This window comes from Dunckerocampus dactyliophorus, chromosome 6 (assembly GCF_027744805.1).
Source record: "Dunckerocampus dactyliophorus isolate RoL2022-P2 chromosome 6, RoL_Ddac_1.1, whole genome shotgun sequence".
Lineage (NCBI taxonomy): Eukaryota > Metazoa > Chordata > Actinopteri > Syngnathiformes > Syngnathidae > Dunckerocampus > Dunckerocampus dactyliophorus.
Genome location: NC_072824.1, coordinates 33,449,586 through 33,468,076, shown reverse-complemented (window position 1 = coordinate 33,468,076; position 18,491 = coordinate 33,449,586). Strand labels below are relative to the sequence as shown.

The 18,491-nt window shown below is 43.5% G+C and overlaps 1 protein-coding gene across 4 annotated transcripts in view; it reads left to right on the top strand.

Annotated features, from left to right (window-relative positions):
• The first annotated feature begins 863 nt into the window (after nucleotides 1-863).
• The window catches only part of LOC129183009 (ras and Rab interactor 2-like), a 29,607-nt gene continuing 11,979 nt past the window's right edge, over nucleotides 864-18,491 (top strand). Inside the window, exons 1-8 of one of the 4 annotated variants that reach the window (XM_054779762.1) lie at nucleotides 864-920; nucleotides 1,714-2,003; nucleotides 10,269-10,392; nucleotides 13,909-14,003; nucleotides 14,094-14,283; nucleotides 15,814-15,928; nucleotides 16,970-17,042; nucleotides 17,299-17,390. In XM_054779762.1, coding sequence (XP_054635737.1) covers nucleotides 10,324-10,392; nucleotides 13,909-14,003; nucleotides 14,094-14,283; nucleotides 15,814-15,928; nucleotides 16,970-17,042; nucleotides 17,299-17,390 — 634 coding nt within the window. In that variant the 5' untranslated portion in view covers nucleotides 864-920; nucleotides 1,714-2,003; nucleotides 10,269-10,323. Of the gene's footprint in view, nucleotides 921-970; nucleotides 1,525-1,713; nucleotides 2,004-10,268; nucleotides 10,393-13,908; nucleotides 14,004-14,093; nucleotides 14,284-15,813; nucleotides 15,929-16,969; nucleotides 17,043-17,298; nucleotides 17,391-18,491 lie in introns of those variants that run through there. The other 3 variants (XM_054779765.1, XM_054779761.1, XM_054779764.1) reach the window with 3 other exon arrangements.

Below are 18,491 nucleotides of genomic sequence, written 5' to 3'. Positions count from 1 at the left end.
AATGTTTATTATTTAAATGGATTTATTTCAACCCTAATGAACAGCTACAAAGTTATATAATACAAGTATAATGTTATAGTATAAAATACAAAAACAAAGACCCATCTTAATAGACAAATTAGGTCAAAATAGGTCAAATCTCTTGCAAATTTCTCACGAACGAATCAACTCTAAGAGCACCACAGCGTGTTTAACCCCGCCCCTCCCCCTGCTCAGTGTGGACACATATCTTGACCAATGACATTCGCCTTTAACAGAAGAAAAGAAGGAAACAACTAATCGGCTTCCAATTGTCTCCCAACGACGCGAACCGCCCACTGTCGTTCATTTGAAAGAGCCGGCTCTTACAGCCGATTCGTTCGAGAGTGACACATCACTAAGGCTAGTTAAGTTAAGCCCACTTAATAATGCTTTAATTGGGTGTCAACTTGTACAATTGAGAACAACTGTTCTTATTCAGTTAATTCATATAAAACAAGTGTAACCGATGTGTTAATTCAGTTAATTTAATTTCACCAATAATTCATTTTTCATTTCTCACGTATGTATTTGTTGATATAAGCACCTTTTTATGGGCAGTCTTTATTTTATTTGTGTTCTTTTTGTTGTGTCAACTTTGACATTGCTGTGATGTCATTTCCTGCCATTCTGGCGCGCTCCTCTTCAGTCGCCTTCTGGCCTGTTGAGAGGTATGTTAGTCTGGTGGCAACAATGTTTGAATGCGTTCATGTGAATATAAGAGACAGTTCATGCCATTGTGTACTCTGTATAATGTACAGTATTTGAAGACAACTCACGAAAGTTATTGATGTTAATAAGCTAGTTTTGGGGAGTTCGTTTTTCATGTGGTTTTCTTTTTTTTAGGAGACGTGTGCATGAAGCTTATTCAGGTTGCTGTACATTTTATGTGTTGTGCACAGGTATGTCTGCTCCCTCTTTTTGTATATTTTATTTAAAATGTTTCAGTCGCCTTCTGGACTGTTGAGGAGAGGAGACGTGTGCATGAAGCTTATTCAGGTTGCTACGGACTGCCCTTTTTGTTGAGACTGTTTTACATCTTTCCTGGCATTGTCCACACTCCAAAGAGCTGTGGAAGGACTTCAGCGGATACGTTATTCAGCACATCCTCAAGTACTTTGTTTTGTCGTGGGAAAATGTTCAAGTTTGTTTTTATAGGAGATCTCGGAGGCTTTTCCCCTTATAAAGCTATGGAATATTTTGGCGAAATCTTTTAGTAAAAAGCAGTTAAAAAAAACTCAATTTCATTGTTCCCTCAAAGATGTTGAACAATATATTAAGCTTATAAACAAATCTGACAACAAAGAGGCTCTCAAAACATCAACAATGTGTTCGGACTTCAACGGGGCGCAGTGATGACGTAATATACAGGCGACTGTTTACTGAGCTGGGGTCACTTGTCGAAGAGACAGCGGCCGCACGTGCGTTCCAAAAATAGTAGACAGTGAGTTTTTGTTTTTGTCTTGTCACGAATCACTTTTGACGTCCTACACCTCAGACGCTACCGTAAGTATTGCAATACAAATATTCGTGGTGTTCAGCACGAACGTGTCAAGTTGAGTTATTCTCTATCATCGTCGACATCAATTAGCAGTGTTTTTAGGGGAAAGACGTCACGTGTTCCACCATTTTCCTCGTATAGTGTAAATGACTGATTCTATCGACTAAACGTGTGTTACCATCTTTCCCCACCAGAGGTCAGAAGAGGACACCACAAGGAAGGCATTAAGGATTTAATAAGTTAAAAAAGTGATGCACACGTACGTCACTTTTTCTTTGTGCCCAACAACACGTAAAACTTCACAGGCGTCAATCAACAGGCAACGCAATCAGCGTACTGTCACTGACAAACAAACTAAAACAAGTGAGGAGGTCTGCTGGAAAATATGCAAGTTGTGTGAAACAGTGAAGTTCCGAGAAGTCCATTGTCTTCATGAAGCGAAGACACGCAGGACAACAATCAACGTTCAAGGACGCTTTTAAAGGTGAGGGACGCTTTTCTGTCAGTAGTTTTAGTCGTCTGTAACATTTGTGGCATGGAAGAGTGTGATGGAGTCCAAAGTGGGTTGTTTTTGAACTTCATCTGGTGTCGTCACAGTTTAAAGCCACCACGTCTACTGTTGTTGTTTCACGTCGTCTCGAACGGAGAAATCAGTGATTTGTTGCCGTCTCGAGTCGAGGATTTATCTCACGACGTAAGCAGCAGTGAGGGAAACGTGCCCCGTTTTTATTGGAGAACAAATCTAAATGATGGCCAGTTGACAAAATAATGACGTTGACAAAATAATGACACAAGTGGAAGTCTAATTCCCCCCGAAAAAGGAAAAACGGGGGGGGGGGGGGGGGTTGCGGCATTTTTATTGGGCCCCCGGGGAATATTTTGTGTATTATTTTATGCAGAAAATGCATAAATTTCTATTATTATCCAACAATTGAAGATGAACATTGTGATGAATGTGAAAATGTTGAAATATTGAACAAAATAAACAATAATTGAAATCTACTGAACAACTTAGCATATCTTGGCCTACTAGTGCTTTTTACAATGTGTTTGATACAAAATACAATAAAGACAAGTCAATAACCCTCCTGCTAGCTTGATGTTGGCTTTGTTCTCCGATTTTGGATCAACATTTGCAATAAAAGTCTAATTATTCAAAGAGATTCAGCTCTAGGACCTTCTCTTTCTCTTCGATTGCCATTGTTCACTTGCGACATAGTCCAGGTTTAAGCCGTAAATATGCCGTAACCGTTGAGTAAACAGTTCAAGTATAAAATGTATTGTAACATGAAAAGATGCATAAAATTAGCTAGTCAACCACGAAACAGCCTGATTTACTAATTGATATATTTTTGCAAACCCGTGAGAGTGAAGTGGGGGGGTGCTGTATTTCACTTTCTTGTGGCACGATGGGACTTGTGTTGTTGAGTTTGGGAAAGCACGACATTCGGCGATGGCGTGTCCCAGCGTTTCCCTTCCCATTCCACTCCCCCACCAACCTGCCAAGAATTGCGGACCTGTCGGGTCCTGTCAGGGCTCCCCACCCCCCCGCCCTGTCTTTGGCAGTGATTGGAATAAATCAGCCGATTTCTCATTTAAGCTCCACTGGAATCTCTTAAGAAGGTTTTTGGATCAGCTAAGTTGACTTTTCCATCAGGTGCCTGCTGACGTAGTGTTGTTTCACTGAAACTACTGCAACTAGAAAAGCACCTGGACAGCGCAGACCTCCGCCAAGTGCCATAGTCGTCCCCCCCCCCCCCCCCCCCCACACACACACACACACACACACACACACACATTGTGAGTTCAACATTGTGACTTAAAGAATGCTAATGTGCTAGCGTTAGCATGCTAACTCCGAGCATAATAGTGCCTAACCTCCGTGCTGCGCTTGCGCTGTGCTTGGCTCGCTCCTCCCTCTCCAAACCCACCTCCGTAACTTGACGTGCATTGCCAAAAATGTGCCACCTTCGGCGTGGCGTGGCTCTGATTGCTTGGCTTTTTGTGCATCAGCCCCCTCCCGTTTCAGATGAACACTAAACTAATGGTATGGAAGAGAACTGCATCAACCCTGAAGAGCTACCAAAGGATCCAGACGGCGTGGGAGGGAATGGCATGGGAGGGGTTGGCGTGGAAGGGGAGGGCGTGGGAGGGAATGGCGTGGGAGGGAATGGCGTGGGAGGGAATGGCATGGGAGGGGTTGGCGTGGGAGGGGATGGCTTGGGAGGGGACGGCGTGGGAGGGGATGGCGTGGGAGGGGACGGCGTAGTGGCGACGCAGAAGCAGAAAGACTTGAACCCTCTTCCTGCCGGTTTGGAGGCAGGAGACGAGGAAGACGCGCATGCACATGGCGATGTATGAATTCATGGATGTGTCATGCCAGGCCTGGTGCCCAAGAGACATGAAAAGAACACGTTCTAATCTCACCAGGTCATGTGACTCCCATACGATTGGCGTTAGAGAAATTATGTGTTGCATTATTGCAGCTGGAACTAACTGACGGAAAAGTCACCTGTATTGCAAATGTTGATCTGAAATTGGAGGAGAAGGCGGTGGGCCTTCTGGAGTGCATGTGCAGTAGATGGCGCGTTTCCATGGGGGAGGGTCCAAGGCCAAAAAAAAGGAATTGATACGCCCATAAAAACATCTTACTTGTTTCAAATGAACTTTTGCAATGAGCATCCATCCACCCACCCATACATCCACCCACCCACCATCCATCCATTCACCCATCCATCCACCATCCATCCACCATCCATCCATGCATCCATCCATCATCCACCCACCCATCCATCCATCCAACCATCCATCCATGCATCCACCATTGATCCATCCATACATCCATCCACCATCCATGCATCCACCCATCCACCAGCCTTCCATCCATGCATCCATCCATCCACCCACCCATCCATACATCCACCCACCATCCATCCACCATCTATCCATCCATCCATGCATGCATCCATCCACCCACCCATCCACCCACCCACCCATCCATCCATCCACCATCCATTCACCATCCATCCATCCATCCATGCACCCTTCCATCCACCATCCATCCACCATCCATCCATGCATCCATCCATCATCCACCCACCCATCCATCCATCATCCACCCATCCACCCACCCATCCATCCATCCACCATCCATCCAACCATCCATCCATGCATCCATCCACCATCCATGCATCCACCATCCATGCATCCACCATCCTTCCATCCATGCATCCATCCATCCATCCATGCATCCATCCATCCACCATCCATCCACCCACCCACCCGCGGTGTTCCCAGGCCAATTGGGAGAGAGAGTCTCTCCAACGTGTCCTGGGTCTTCCACGAGGCCTCCTACCGGTTGGACTTGCTGTGAACACCTCCCCAGGGGAGCACCTGGAAGGCATCCTGACCAGATGCCCGACCCACCTCATCTGGCTCCTCTCAATGCGGAGGAGCAGCGCTTCTACTCCGAGTCTCTCCTGGATGACAGCGCTTCTCACCTTATTTCTAAGGGAGAGACCAGCCACCCTACAGAGAAAACTCATTTGGGCCGCTTGTACCCGCCATCTTGTCCTTTGGGTCACGACCCAAAGCTCATGCCCACAGGTGAGGTTCAACTCCCTCCTGAAGCAATGCAGAGTGATGGTAATTCTTCCATCACGCTCCAGAGCCACCATCGTGCACATCGCAGCAACTGTGGTGCATTCAAGGACCACCAACTGTGCTGCCACTCATTCAGAAATGATTACCCACTTTTTGGAGAACAAAAATGTGTGAATTTGGGGGCCCAGGAACGCTGGATGGTGCGGTTATGAGGTTACATGTTTATGGAGGTGTACTTCAAGCTACGCGGATGGGGGAGGGGGACAGCGCACAGTCCAGTTCCTCACCGGTGCTTCGCTCCAAACCTTCCATGGTCACACACGTCCCCCCCAGTGAGGCTTTCCTCTGATCCTTCGATGAAGATGTTGAAGGATGCTGGCTGCGGTGTTTGTTGTTGAAGGAGAACATGTGACCAGAGTCACATGACAACATGTGCTTGTCAGCTCAGCTGGAAGTCAGTCAGAACCGCTGACCCACATTCTGCTCTGCGGTCTCCACTCACATGTGGTGCTGTCAAAGTATCTATGGGACAGTGCTGTCTTGGCAAAGCATCATACATGTGTGTGTGTGTGGGGGGGGGGGGGCGCTGAAGACGTAAAGAACCCGTGTCTGCACACTTTAGTGTTGACAGGACCAGCGTGTCCTTGCATGTCCATGTGTGCATGCTGGGGGGGTCACGCTACACATGATCATGCTTTGACTTTTGAGGTCACGGTTGGGTTCATTTTTGGTCAACTAGCCTGGGTTGTGCTTGACGCACGTACGCGCCGCACGGAAGTACACGTGCAGAATCGGGCAGAGACGGTTGCAGCTTTGGTGCGTCTCGTTAGCCCGTACTTCCCCAGATAATGGGGGCGTCTACGGCCTTCGTACAGCACAACACCGTAGTGTAGCAGACAGCCTGTTTACGGCAAGGTGGCGAGCATGAGCGTCAACGTCTGCGTACTCAGAACATGTCCGAGGTGCGCGGCCGCGTGGACGCCGCACGGAGGGGCGTGGTTGCAGAAGTGAAGTGATTTGGCCGTGCGGACCTCACGGATGCATCAAGCATAAACTAAACTTTAGGGAACAAAATCACAGCTTCAGTGATTGTGGACAGGACTTGCAAAGTCGTAGCAGGAAGAGGTCAGGTTTATACTGCTTGCAGCACATTCGTGTGGCTGAATGTGGCTGAATTACTCGACTGTGGAATTCCTTGGACAGACCCAAACCTTTTGTAAGCTTTGCCTATCAGGACAGCGCGGTGCACAAGGCGGCGAAGGCACTCAGCTTCAGTTGGAAACTCAACGTTAGCTTCCAGCTAACGCGCCGACGGCACCGCTAACCTGGGACTCATTGAGGTTTCATTGTCACGGAAACTCGGCGTTGGCTTCCAACTAATGCGCCGACGACATTGCTAACTTGGGACTCATTGAAGTTTCACCGCTACGGAACTCAACGTTAGCTTCCAGCTAACGCGGCGACTGCATCGCTAACCTGGGACTCACTAAAGTTTCACCGTTACGGAAACTCACCGATTATTTTTCATTTATTTTTTGATTGTTTGAGAAAGAGAGAATGCCGGGTGGAAGGAGCATCATGCGGGATAAAGACATGGCAACTACAGACGACTTGGAGGAGATTAAAAGATCACTAAACTTTATGTCGGGTGAGCTCTCAAGACTAGCATCACAGCAGGAATGACTAATTGGACTAATGGAGGAAGTAAGATCATTGAAAGACATGCTAACGGAGAAAGATAAAAGGATTATTGTGTTAGAGCAAAGGGTGGACGAATTGGAACAATATACAAAAAGAGACAATTTGGTATTAACAGGCCTGGAAACTCTACACCGATCCTATGCAGTAGCAACTGTAAACAGGGTGACAACAGAAGATGCACCACGGGAGGAACTGCTGACACTGGAACAACAAGTAGTGGGATTTCTGCACAGTAAGAACATAAACATCCAAAGTGAAGATATTTCTGTTTGTCACGTACTACCAAGAAAGACAGAGAAAGAAAAAACAGCAATCATCTTAAGTTTCATTAGTAGAAAGAAGAGGATTGATCTGTTAATGCAAGCAAAGAAATTGAAAGGAACTAATGTATACCTAAATGAACATTTAACAAAAAAAATTGAGATATTGCACGAGAAGCAAGGATGCTAAGAAAACAAAAAAACATGGCAACATGGACTGGAAATGGTAAAGTATGGATAAGAGAACAAGAAGAGTCACAGGCTAGGATGATAGGAGATATTAAAGAACTAGAAAAGTTTAGAAGAGGAAAATAAGGCAATGGTGATGATTGAAAATATTAGATATAGACTTAGGAGAATGGGTTGTAGAGTGGATAAAGGAAATAGACATATACTAGAAAATGGATGCATACAGACCCTTTCCAAAAAATTTGAATATCATTCAAAAAGTTAAGCTTTCATAGATTATAGATTCAGGGCCCACAATTTAAACGATTTCAAGTATTTATTTGTTTATTTTTACATAATTTGGGCTTCCAGCTCATTAAACCCACGAAAACAGGAATTCAAAAAATTAGAATACTGTGAAGAAATCAGCCCAAATTTTGCAGGGCATGAATGTTTTAAACTGAGTGTCACACACTAATCATCTACTAAAGTCAAATCACCTGCACAGGCTTCCCCAGGTGTCATTAAATTGCTTCAGTTTGGTTCAATTGTCTCAGTTGGGTTCAATATGGGGAAGACTGCAGACATGACAACTGGCCAGAAGACCATCATTGATACCCTCCATAGGATGGGTAAGCCACAAAAGTTCATAGCTAAGGAGGCTTGTTGTTCACAGAGTGCTGTGTCCAAGCATATCAATGGAAAGTCTAGAGGAAGGGCAAAATGTGGCAGGAGAAGATGCACCAGCAAAAGAGATGACCGTGGGCTTCAGCGGATTATCAAACAGGGAAGATTCAAGAATCTGGCAGAGATCCAGAAAGAGTGGAATGAGGCGGGAGTCACGGCTTCAAAAACCACCACATTCAGACACATCCGGGAGATGGGCTACAACTGTCGGGTTCCTCGGGTCAAGCCACTTCTGAACCTGAGCCAACGTAGGAAGCGTCTCCACTGGGCCAAGGAGAAGAAGGACTGGACTGTTGGCCAGTGGTCCAAGGTCCTCTTTTCCCATGAAAGTAAAGTGTGCCTTTCATTTGGGAATCAAGGTCCAAGGGTTTGGAGGAAGACGGGTGAGGAACAGAACCCAAGCTGCCTGAGGTCCAGTGTGAAATATCCACAGTCCGTCATGATTTGGGGTGCAATGTCCGGTGCAGGTGTTGGTAAACTCTGCTTTCTTAAATCCAAGGTCACCGCAACAGTCTACCAGAATGTTTTAGAGAACTTCATGATTCCTTCTGCTGAGGATCTGTATGGAGATGCAGATTTCATCTTCCAGCAGGACCTGGCCCCTGCCCAACAAAGAAGAGCTGACAGCAAGCATCAAGGAAATCTGGGCTTCCATAACTCCCAGGCAATGCCACAGGCTGATTGCTTCAATGCCACGTGGCATCGAGGCAGTGATTAAGGCAAAGGGATTCCCAACCAAGTATTAAAGATTGACATATCATTTTGAAAGTACCATATTTTGATTGATTTGATGTGATCCTAATTTCTTTCTTTTTTTTTCCTGCAAAAACTGAAAAGTAAATGGTGATTTCTTCACAGTATTCTAATTTTTTGAATTCCTGTTTTCGTGGGTTTTATGAGCTGGAAGCCCAAATTACCTAAAAATAAACAAATAAACACTTGAAATCGTTTAAATTGTGGGCCTTGAATCTATAATCTATGAAAGTTTAACTTTTTGAATGGAATTATGGAAATTAAACATCTTTTCCATGACATTCTAATTTTTTGGAAAGGGTCTGTATATAAATTTAGATGTTGATTTAGAGAGTAAAATATATGATATAGACGAGGGTACGAACAAAAAAGAATTAATTCCAAATAATGAATGTGAGTATTATACTGAGGAAAATGTAATGATAAAGTAATGATGAATGGAACATTGTCTATCATTCATTTCAACAGTAGAAGTATAAAATGTCATTTATCAAAGATGAAAGATTATTTAAAGAAAATTAGAGGGCATTTTAGTATAATTGCAGTGTCAGAAACATGGATTAAGGATGGAGAAAAGGATGAAGTTCAGATAGATGGCTATGAACTGTATTATGGAAACAGAAGGACAAAAAAGGTGGAGGTGTATCTTTGTATGTCAACTGTAGTTTGAAATGTAAGGTTGTTAGTCATTTGACAACTGTTATTGACGATGTTATGGAAATGATCACAGTGGAAATCATTAGTGAAAAGACTAGAAATATTATAGTGAGTTGTGTTTATAGACCACCAGGTTCATGTGTTCACATATTCATAGATACAATAATGGACTTGTTTGACAGGAGTCACAACAAGGTTGTGTTTTTATGTGGAGATGTAAACATTGATTTGAAAAATTCAAGTTCATTGAACACGTGTGATTTTATAAATACAATGTATAGTTTGAATCTGCTTCCAATGATATCTAAGCCCACAAGAATAACATCAAAAAGTGCAACTATTATTGACAATATTTTCACAAATGAAGAGTTGTGAGTGGGATCATGATAACTGATGGAAGTGATCATTTACCTGTTTTTACAGTTTATAAAAATGATCAATACAATACAAAGGACATTACCACAGAAAAATATATAAGAAACAGATCTAAGGAAGCTTTGGAGGCACTGAAACAAAGCTTAAAAAAACAGAAATGGGATGGAGTGTATGTACATGATGTAAATATAGCTTATGATTCTTTTATGACGATATTGATTGGTTTGTATGAAAAACATTGTGGACTCACACATTCTGCTGGGAAGGTTGGGACAGAAGGCAGCTGTGCAGGAAGTGATGCTCACCAAAATGGAAAAACAATCATCAATCAGACAATGAAAGTCGAAAAATGTGGAAAGACGAGTGTAAAGTATGAGTGTGACCCAAAAGAAAGCTGCAATCGGAAGGAAAGTGATGAGGTCGGAGGTTGCAAGAAGGCAGGACGGCAGCAAAGTGAGAAGACAAAGAAGGGAACAACAAAGAAATGTCTTCCCTGCGTGTGACATCCCAGGCGTGTGCACTGATTGGTGTGTTTCCCCTTCCAGAGCTCTGGGCTTGATGTAAACACGCAAGCATTCGTACGGCGGACTGGACATCAAAATGGCTTCCTGCACGCCAAGTGAGAATCCTCAAAGAGGTCTGATGAACAGGAGCGGCAGCTTCTTCAAGGTAAGGACGGAGACGATGGATGGGCGAGTAAGCCTACACAAAACACTGACATTTGCACCAAAATACTACCAACAAATTCCAAAGGAACAACATTGGCATGACGCCCCCCATTTTACAAGTCTTCAACTCTGCAAGCATCAGGAGATGAACTTCCTGCACGTTTAGTTTTTTCTTTGGCTTTTTGCAGCTGTTTGGCAACGCTAAGGCACGAAGCCTCTCAGGGGTTGCATCACACGCAGCAGAGCGCACACTTTAATGGCCCAATGAAAACCAGGACATGAAAAGTGAACATGTCTTGGGAAAAAAGGACCTGTGGTCACCCTAGCTTGGCAAGTAGTTAGGATGATGGCAGGAAAGTTTCAGCTGGTGAAGCGTGGACCAACCCTTGAGTCCAGCAGTGTGAGACTGTTAGCCAAACGTCGCTTTAAGCGCCAAAGCTGCTGAAGTGAACGGCGTGTTCTGCACATACGACGCCTCGTGTACTTCATACTTTACCCCAGGAGGTGGCGTGCATCCGTAACTTCCATCTGAGCAACATTTATAAGTTTATAGGCGTGCCGCTTGTCCCCACCAGGGTCGCGGGGCTATGCTGGAGCCTACCCCACCCTGACTTCAACACATTTCTCTGATATGTCAACATTCCTTCTCCCTTTCAGTTCAGCATTCCCACGCAATTTCTACTGAAATTGCTCCATCTAGCTGGTGTGCTTCCATTTGCTGAGTCTTAAATGTGGGGGGGTGTATAAGTTACAAACCTTTGCAAATGTTCCAGGCAGAAAGAAAAATCCAAGACAGGAAAGTGGCAGTGATGTAATCCACAGTGAATGCTGCGAGGCTTTTAATTGACTTTGCAGCTTTTTCCGTCCTCGCCCGTCCCATGGAAGCACTCGTGTGCGCTTCAGCCTGGACCAGACATCTCATTTCTCTTTGACGTGATAGCTGTAGCATGCTGGGAATGACTGGAAGCCTTTAGTGTTCTGTGTGACGTGGACCGGTCCTTCCTTCCTGTCATTCAAGGCCTTCTAAACTGGAGTCTTGCTTTCACGATCCTCACGGCACGCGTTTATCTCAACCTTCATGTGGTTTGTGGTGTATTCATGGTGTCATTAGGGCTGGGTGGTGACAGCAACAAACCCACTTGGCACAACACTTACATGCGACTGGGAGATACACCATAGATGCGTTAGGCTTAACTCTCTCCTATACACAAACTTAACTTTCACTTGTACTTTAATTGTGAGCTCTTCTTTACTCTCCCTCGTTGATGACAGAGTCCCGCGCTGTGACCAAATACGGTCCTGATCAAAATGTTAAGACCAGCTGAAGAATAGCAGGAGTTTCTGTTTTGCAGTGTCGGATGTTAAGGAGGTCGTTGCGCTTCAAAGTGCAAAACCAAGAAATGGAAGTGAGGCAGAAAAAAATGGAATAAACAATTTATTGCAAAAAAACTACAGCTAAAAAATAAATGAGACCCCCCTAAAATAGAAATAACATGTTCCCTACGGAAATGGTGATTATTTCCCCTGGAATTCTTCCTCTATGACAGAGTTTGGTGCTAAATGCAACGACCACACACACAAAGAAGACAAAGTGTTAGAAATGCATGTGCAGTTCAGTAGTTCACATGCCTTCTAGTTTACTTCTAGTTCTCATGACAGCTCGTCTGTGCTCACCTCTTCATCATCATCCCGTGTTCGTATTACGCAGGTTCACAACCCCGGGGCTTGTTTGTGTTGTACAGTGGGGTTTTGAGCAGGGGAGTGTGTGACGCTTTAATAAGGCGGCTCTGTAAAGTCCAGTTTAGGAGGAGAGGAGGGGCAAGGGAACCCAGTTTAGTGGCAAGATGTTGGAATGTACTGGAAACACTGCACTCTACTGGCCACAATACAATACGTCATTCTTTAGCCAGAACCCACACCCATGTTCCATCCAACATGGAGACATCAACATTAGTACGCTACAAACACCAACATGTTCTCCCGTTTGCAACTCTTATGCTTCAGGCAAGATTTGCTTTGATTTTGGTTTGGAGAGCAGAGTGGGGCCGTGGACAGGAAGCAACTTTGGGGGTTCAGAGTTGAGTTTTATCTTGATGTGGGTCACAGCCGCAGCAATCGCCCGTGCTGGGGGGGTTCTGTGCCTGTTGTGAGATCATTCAAACCTGCAATAAAACACTTAATGACGCTAACCAAGGTCCCGCTTTGTACTGTAACCAAGGTTCTGCAGTATATATACTGTATACACTGTAACCAAGGTTCTGCAGTATATATACTGTAACCAAGGTTCTGCGGTGTATATATACACAGTATATACTGTAACCAAGGTTCCGCAGTGTATATACAGTATACTGTATATACTGTAACCAAGGTTCTGCAGTATATATACTGTATACACTGTAACCAAGGTTCTGCAGTATATATACTGTAACCAAGGTTCTGCGGTGTATATATACACAGTATATACTGTAACCAAGGTTCCGCAGTATATACAGTATACTGTATATACAGTAACCAAGGTTCTGCAGTATATATACTGTAACCAAGGTTCTGCGGTATATACTACACTGCTCAAAAAAATTAAAAGAATACCTCGAAAACAGATCAGATCTAAACTGGGGGAAAAATGATCTTGAATATCTTTCCTGATAATAAGTAGGTGATCTATTAGTAACAAAATGATGCCACATCATTTGATAGAAATGAAAATGATCGCCCTATAGAGGGGGGAAATCAAAGACACCCCAAAAATGAAAGTGAAAAAATGATGCAGCAGACTGGTCCATTTTGCTAAAATGTCATTGTAGCAACTCAAAATGATTCTCAGTAGTTTGTGTGGCCCCCACGTGCTTGTATGCATGCCTGACAACATGGGGGCATGCTCCTAATGAGACTACGGATGGTGTCCTGTGTCCTGTCTGCTGCATCATTTTTTCACTTTCATTTTTGGGGTGTCTTTGATTTCCCCCCTCTATAGGGTGATCATTTTCATTTCTATCAAATGATGTGGCATCATTTTGTTACTAATACATCACCCACTTATTATCAGGAAACATATTCAAGATCATTTTCCCCCTGTTTAGATCTGATGTGTTTTCCGAGTGTTTCTTTAATTTTTTTGAGCAGTGTATATACTTCATATACAGTATAAATATACATGTTTTTTTCCTCATTTTTTACTTGGCCTACAAATTCTGCCCCCTGGACAAATAGAATTGAGGGCGCCTGCACTAAAGTGATCCTTCTAAAGAGATGCGAGTGACAAATAAACAGGGTCAAAGTCGTGATAGTTGTCTGAGCGCCCCACAGCTGAAGGGAAGCCAAGGTGTTAGATGTTCGTCTGCATAATACTTAGTGTGGTATTTCCTGCCTGCAGGAAGTAAGACTCATGCAGGAAGGCTGACCAGCCCTTTTCCTTCTTCCAGGCCTGATCAGTTCGTGTCTCCATCTTGCTGGCAAAGTAACACTTGAACGTTGGCTTGGTTCATCCGTCAGGTCTCATCGTGCTTTTCTCTTGCAGCTGATTGATGCGTTTGCTCTGGAGATTGGGGAGTTGAAGAAGGAGATGGTGCACACCTCTCCATCAGTGGACCAGCAGCCCGTGGACATAGAAGGGTGAAGCTAACATGTTGAATACTGTTCATGACTTCCTTTTGCTGCTTTTTCTACCAGAAGGTTTCACTGTTGTTCTCTTTTCTCTGCCAGTGAGGTGGGAGGCGTTCACCTGCAGGCTCCCAGCTGTGGCAGGGTGAGGTGTGAAAGGGATTATGGGTATGACTCGCTACGGAGGAGGATGAGCGTGTTGGACAGACTGAGTCAAACGCACCCCGTTTGGCTGCTGCGTGCGCTCAGTGAAGAAGAGGCCACACACATCCTGCTCAAACAGCCCCCTGGGGTGAGGACACCGATATGAAGGAGTGATGTTATGATGCACAGCACTTGAGATATACAGATACAGTATGTAGATATACAATACACAGAAAACAGCTCTCTGCTTGTACATGGATATCAACAATACAGCAGTCCCAACTTTTTTAACATTATTAGAGCCCTCTAGACACTCCTATTACCCAGTATACTAGACATAATAAGAGAAAATAAGACATATAAGACATACATAATGGAGACTTGCACGTGTTAGCGTTGGGAGGGTTCCTTGTTGTTCTTTTTTTAACTTTCTGTTGTGTACAGTACTTCCTGCAGTGGCTATTGTCTCATTACAGGAACATTACTGACACCTAGTGACCAGTGTAGAATACTACATATCATCACACCTACATTACAGTAACATTACTGACACCTAGTGACCAGTGTAGAATACTACATATCATCACACCTACATTACAGTAACATTACTGACACCTAGTGACCAGTGTAGAATACTACATATCATCACACCTACATTACAGGAACATTACTGACACCTAGTGACCAGTGTAGAATACTACATATCATCACACCTACATTACAGGAACATTACTGACACCTAGTGACCAGTGTAGAATACTACATATCATCACACCGTCTTTGAATGCTTCTTCTGAATGCCTTATAATTGTATTGCACTGCATTTAGCCATTTTTTGTGCTTTGAAAATGCTTCATTTAGGCAAAAAATACATCAAATGTGCTTAAATAGGCATTTTTATCATGATTTATTGGTTTATTTTTGAAAAACCACAATGGAGTGAAACTGCCACCAAAAATGAATGAATGAATAATAAATGATCATTGTTTCGTGGTTGACTGTGGCGTGTTATTAGTCTAAAAGTATGGAAAGAACAAGGTTTATGTAGTATTGTGGCCACTAGGTGTCAGTAATGTGACAAGAGATAACATCCCTCTGCATGGAGGAGTGAAAAGTCCTCCTCCCATTCAGTGTGAAAGTGGTAAGTGTTTGGCTTCTTTACCCTTATGCTCGTTCCATTTTAAACACTTTTGAAATTTTAGAAGACAGGAAATAAATTGGAGGCTAACTAGTTTGCGTGCTAGCTTGCTGATGTTTAAAGCCATGGGCGTTTCTTCTGAACAAACAAAGAATACTAGCGGCGTAAAGGGGACTATAGGGCTGTTATTTCATGTCTACAGGGCTCTAATCATGGTAAAGGTTGTATTTTGAAGTCATAAACAGGGTTTCTATGCTCTAACTGCAAAAATATTCCATGTGTTAATATTGAATCCTACTTTGTGGACATTCGCTTATCGCGGTCTGGTGTGGAACCAATTAACCTGGAAAAAAATAAAAATAAAACAATCATTTTTGATCAGAATCAGATGCTACAGTGCTGTGCTTTACATCTTGTTTGCAACCAAAAATGATTTTGACTGACAGAAGTATTTCACAGAGAAAAAAGAAGCACTGCACTTGTCTTATTTGAAATGTGTTTCCTCTGAATGGTCCGATCTTCCATGGCATCCTGGTGCAGGTATTCCTGGTCAGGAAGTCTCTCTCTCTGCAAAGGAAGGTCCTCTCAGTGCGTCTGAACCAGGATCAGTCAGGAAGTTCCATCGGCCACTTCCCTGTCAGAGAAAGCCAGTATAGTAAGTACTTCAGATGACGTTAGTCCAACAGCGCACGGTGCACACGCCTGCTGATGGACTGATGTCCCCTCTGCTCCATCCCAGCTGGAAGGAGGAAGTTGTGCTTGCATTGACAGTATAAAAGCCCCATCATGAATTTTAAACAATGATTGCATAATTCATTTTAATTTTAAAGAACTAAATATATATCCTAAACTTATTATGAAATGCATTGTTAGGTTTTTAATTAACAGATTTTTTAAATTAACAATCTAGTTAATAATACATTTCATTCAATGAATTTTAAACAATTATTACAAAATTTATTTGGGAAAAAATATATACATCATTGTAGGCTCTCAGTCGTACAGGAGTTGTCCATCGAGGGAAAGGCTTCTTGAGACGTCATCTGTACTTCTGTGAAGAAGGTGTCGGACGTTTCGCTCCTCATCCGAAGAGCTTTGTCAGCGAACTAATAAGTGCTGGTAGCCTAGGCCTTAAATACAGTAAGAGTGGGCGGAATTGGTGTGGCAATGCCCTCCTCCTATTGGTTCCTTACACTTAAGCCTGGGAGGAGTTGTGGTCTAATCCTCTCATTACATTAGCACCTCTGATCAAAGGGAAGTGTAGCTCCCTGTAGTTGGGTATGAACGACTCTGATACTGGCTCGTTAGCATCTATTGTTCTGGCTCGGCCCTGGCTCCACCTCATTTGCAGGACTAAGAGCTGTGGGTTTCGGTCTGGTTTGGTGGTTTGGTGAGACCAGACACAGATGCAATGGAGTTTTAAACAATTATCTAATTTTTGAATATTTTTTATTAACAATGCAGTTAATAATACATTTAATTCATTGAATTTTAAACAATGAATGATTACATGATCATTTTGGCACTACAATAGAAAATATGAAGTAGATGAAAGATGAATGAAATAAAAGTGAAAGCCATGAATGACCTCCTAGCAGGTGAACGTTGTATCTCCATGAGGGTTATCTACTCCCCATAGGTTGTACTGCATTCATGCTGAATAATATCTGCCTATTTTTATGTTATTCATTCGTAGCGTTTTCCCTTGATGGATCGGGGATCAGCTTTGCAGATATTTTCCGCCTGGTGGCGTTCCACTGTACAAGCAGGTACTTATCAGCCATTTCTCTCTCGTTTATTGTTGCCTTTCTTCAGTCACTTCATTCAAATGTTATTTTTTGACTAATGAGGCAGCCTTTACTGCACTTTTTGATTGCGATGCTTTCATGTCATGCAAACAAGTGGCGACAGCAAAAGCACTATTACGTCAGGGAAGCACACCAGCAGACGACCAAATGCACAAGAGTAGGATCCTGCAAGTACCCGCAGATACTACTTTAACACCAAGGCTTTTCTTGTCTTTAGGGATGTGTTGCCCTTCCCGCTCAAACTCCCAGAGGCCATTGCATCTGCCAAGACCCAGAAAGACCTTGAGGAGGTCGCTCAACTTGGACCAGGTAGTTTTATAACCCTTACTTTGTCCCTGTGGTTGTCTTGAACTCTGGAAGGGAGAGACGGGCTTATCTGCAGCTTGGTTAGTTGTCACTGTCCATTTCATAGGAGCAGATCCTTTCCCATGTTCAAGGACGCCATCTTTATCCATCGTGATGTCTGAACATGCAGCTGATGTTGACTTCTCCACATTGCGAGCGCCTGATTTCACTTCGCTTTTCACTTTCACTCTCCTTTTCTTTGCCACACTGCGATCAGAAGAGTCTGCCTGACGCTCCTAATAATCAAGTTGAAATTTTAACAAAACAAAAGTGACGTCCTGCCAATTTTTCCGTCCACTAGTTTTGTACAGTATTCATCCTTTCATGACACATGCAAGTTTAGGATGAGGATGAGCATGAGGACCACATGGAGTGTTGCACAGGCAGCATAAGAAAAGCGCTACATGACGGTTTACACTTGCAGTCGGATACCTGCACCAAAGGGCCATAATATGAAGACAAATGAAAATACTCCCTGTGTTCGGGGTGTTGTTTTTGGACTGGAATAAGCTGGGACTAATGACATTTCAAAATAAAACCAATGGTTTCTGAGATTTTCTTCATTTTATTCACAGCTAAGCCACACTGACCAGTCAGGTGGGATAAGTGGCCAGCTGTTGTCACTTTATAGGTGTCATGTTACGACCTTGACCGCGAGCCAGTCTCCCTTCAACTTAACCTTTAAACGTCCTACACACCTGTAAAACCTCCCGCGTTGGGCAAATACAGACAAACTATCCTTTTCGATATAATTGTTTATATTTGATGTTTTATTTGAGTTGGTCACATGAGTCCATCAGGACAGCAGCAGCCTACTTCCATCTGTGGACTCTGAGGGACAGACGTATGATAGCAGCTGTGGTCCATTTTTAGGCTGGCTAATTCTGCATCGTGCACGTACAGTGCATGTGAACTCTTGCCTGTCCTTGTTTATCGCATACGTACTCAGTCAGCAGGAAAAATGAGGACAGCTCATGGCTGAACCCTTCTTCAAATGCACCACATGGTGGCGCTGCAATTAAGTTTGTATTATTGTTGTTATTATTAACAATATATGATTATTGT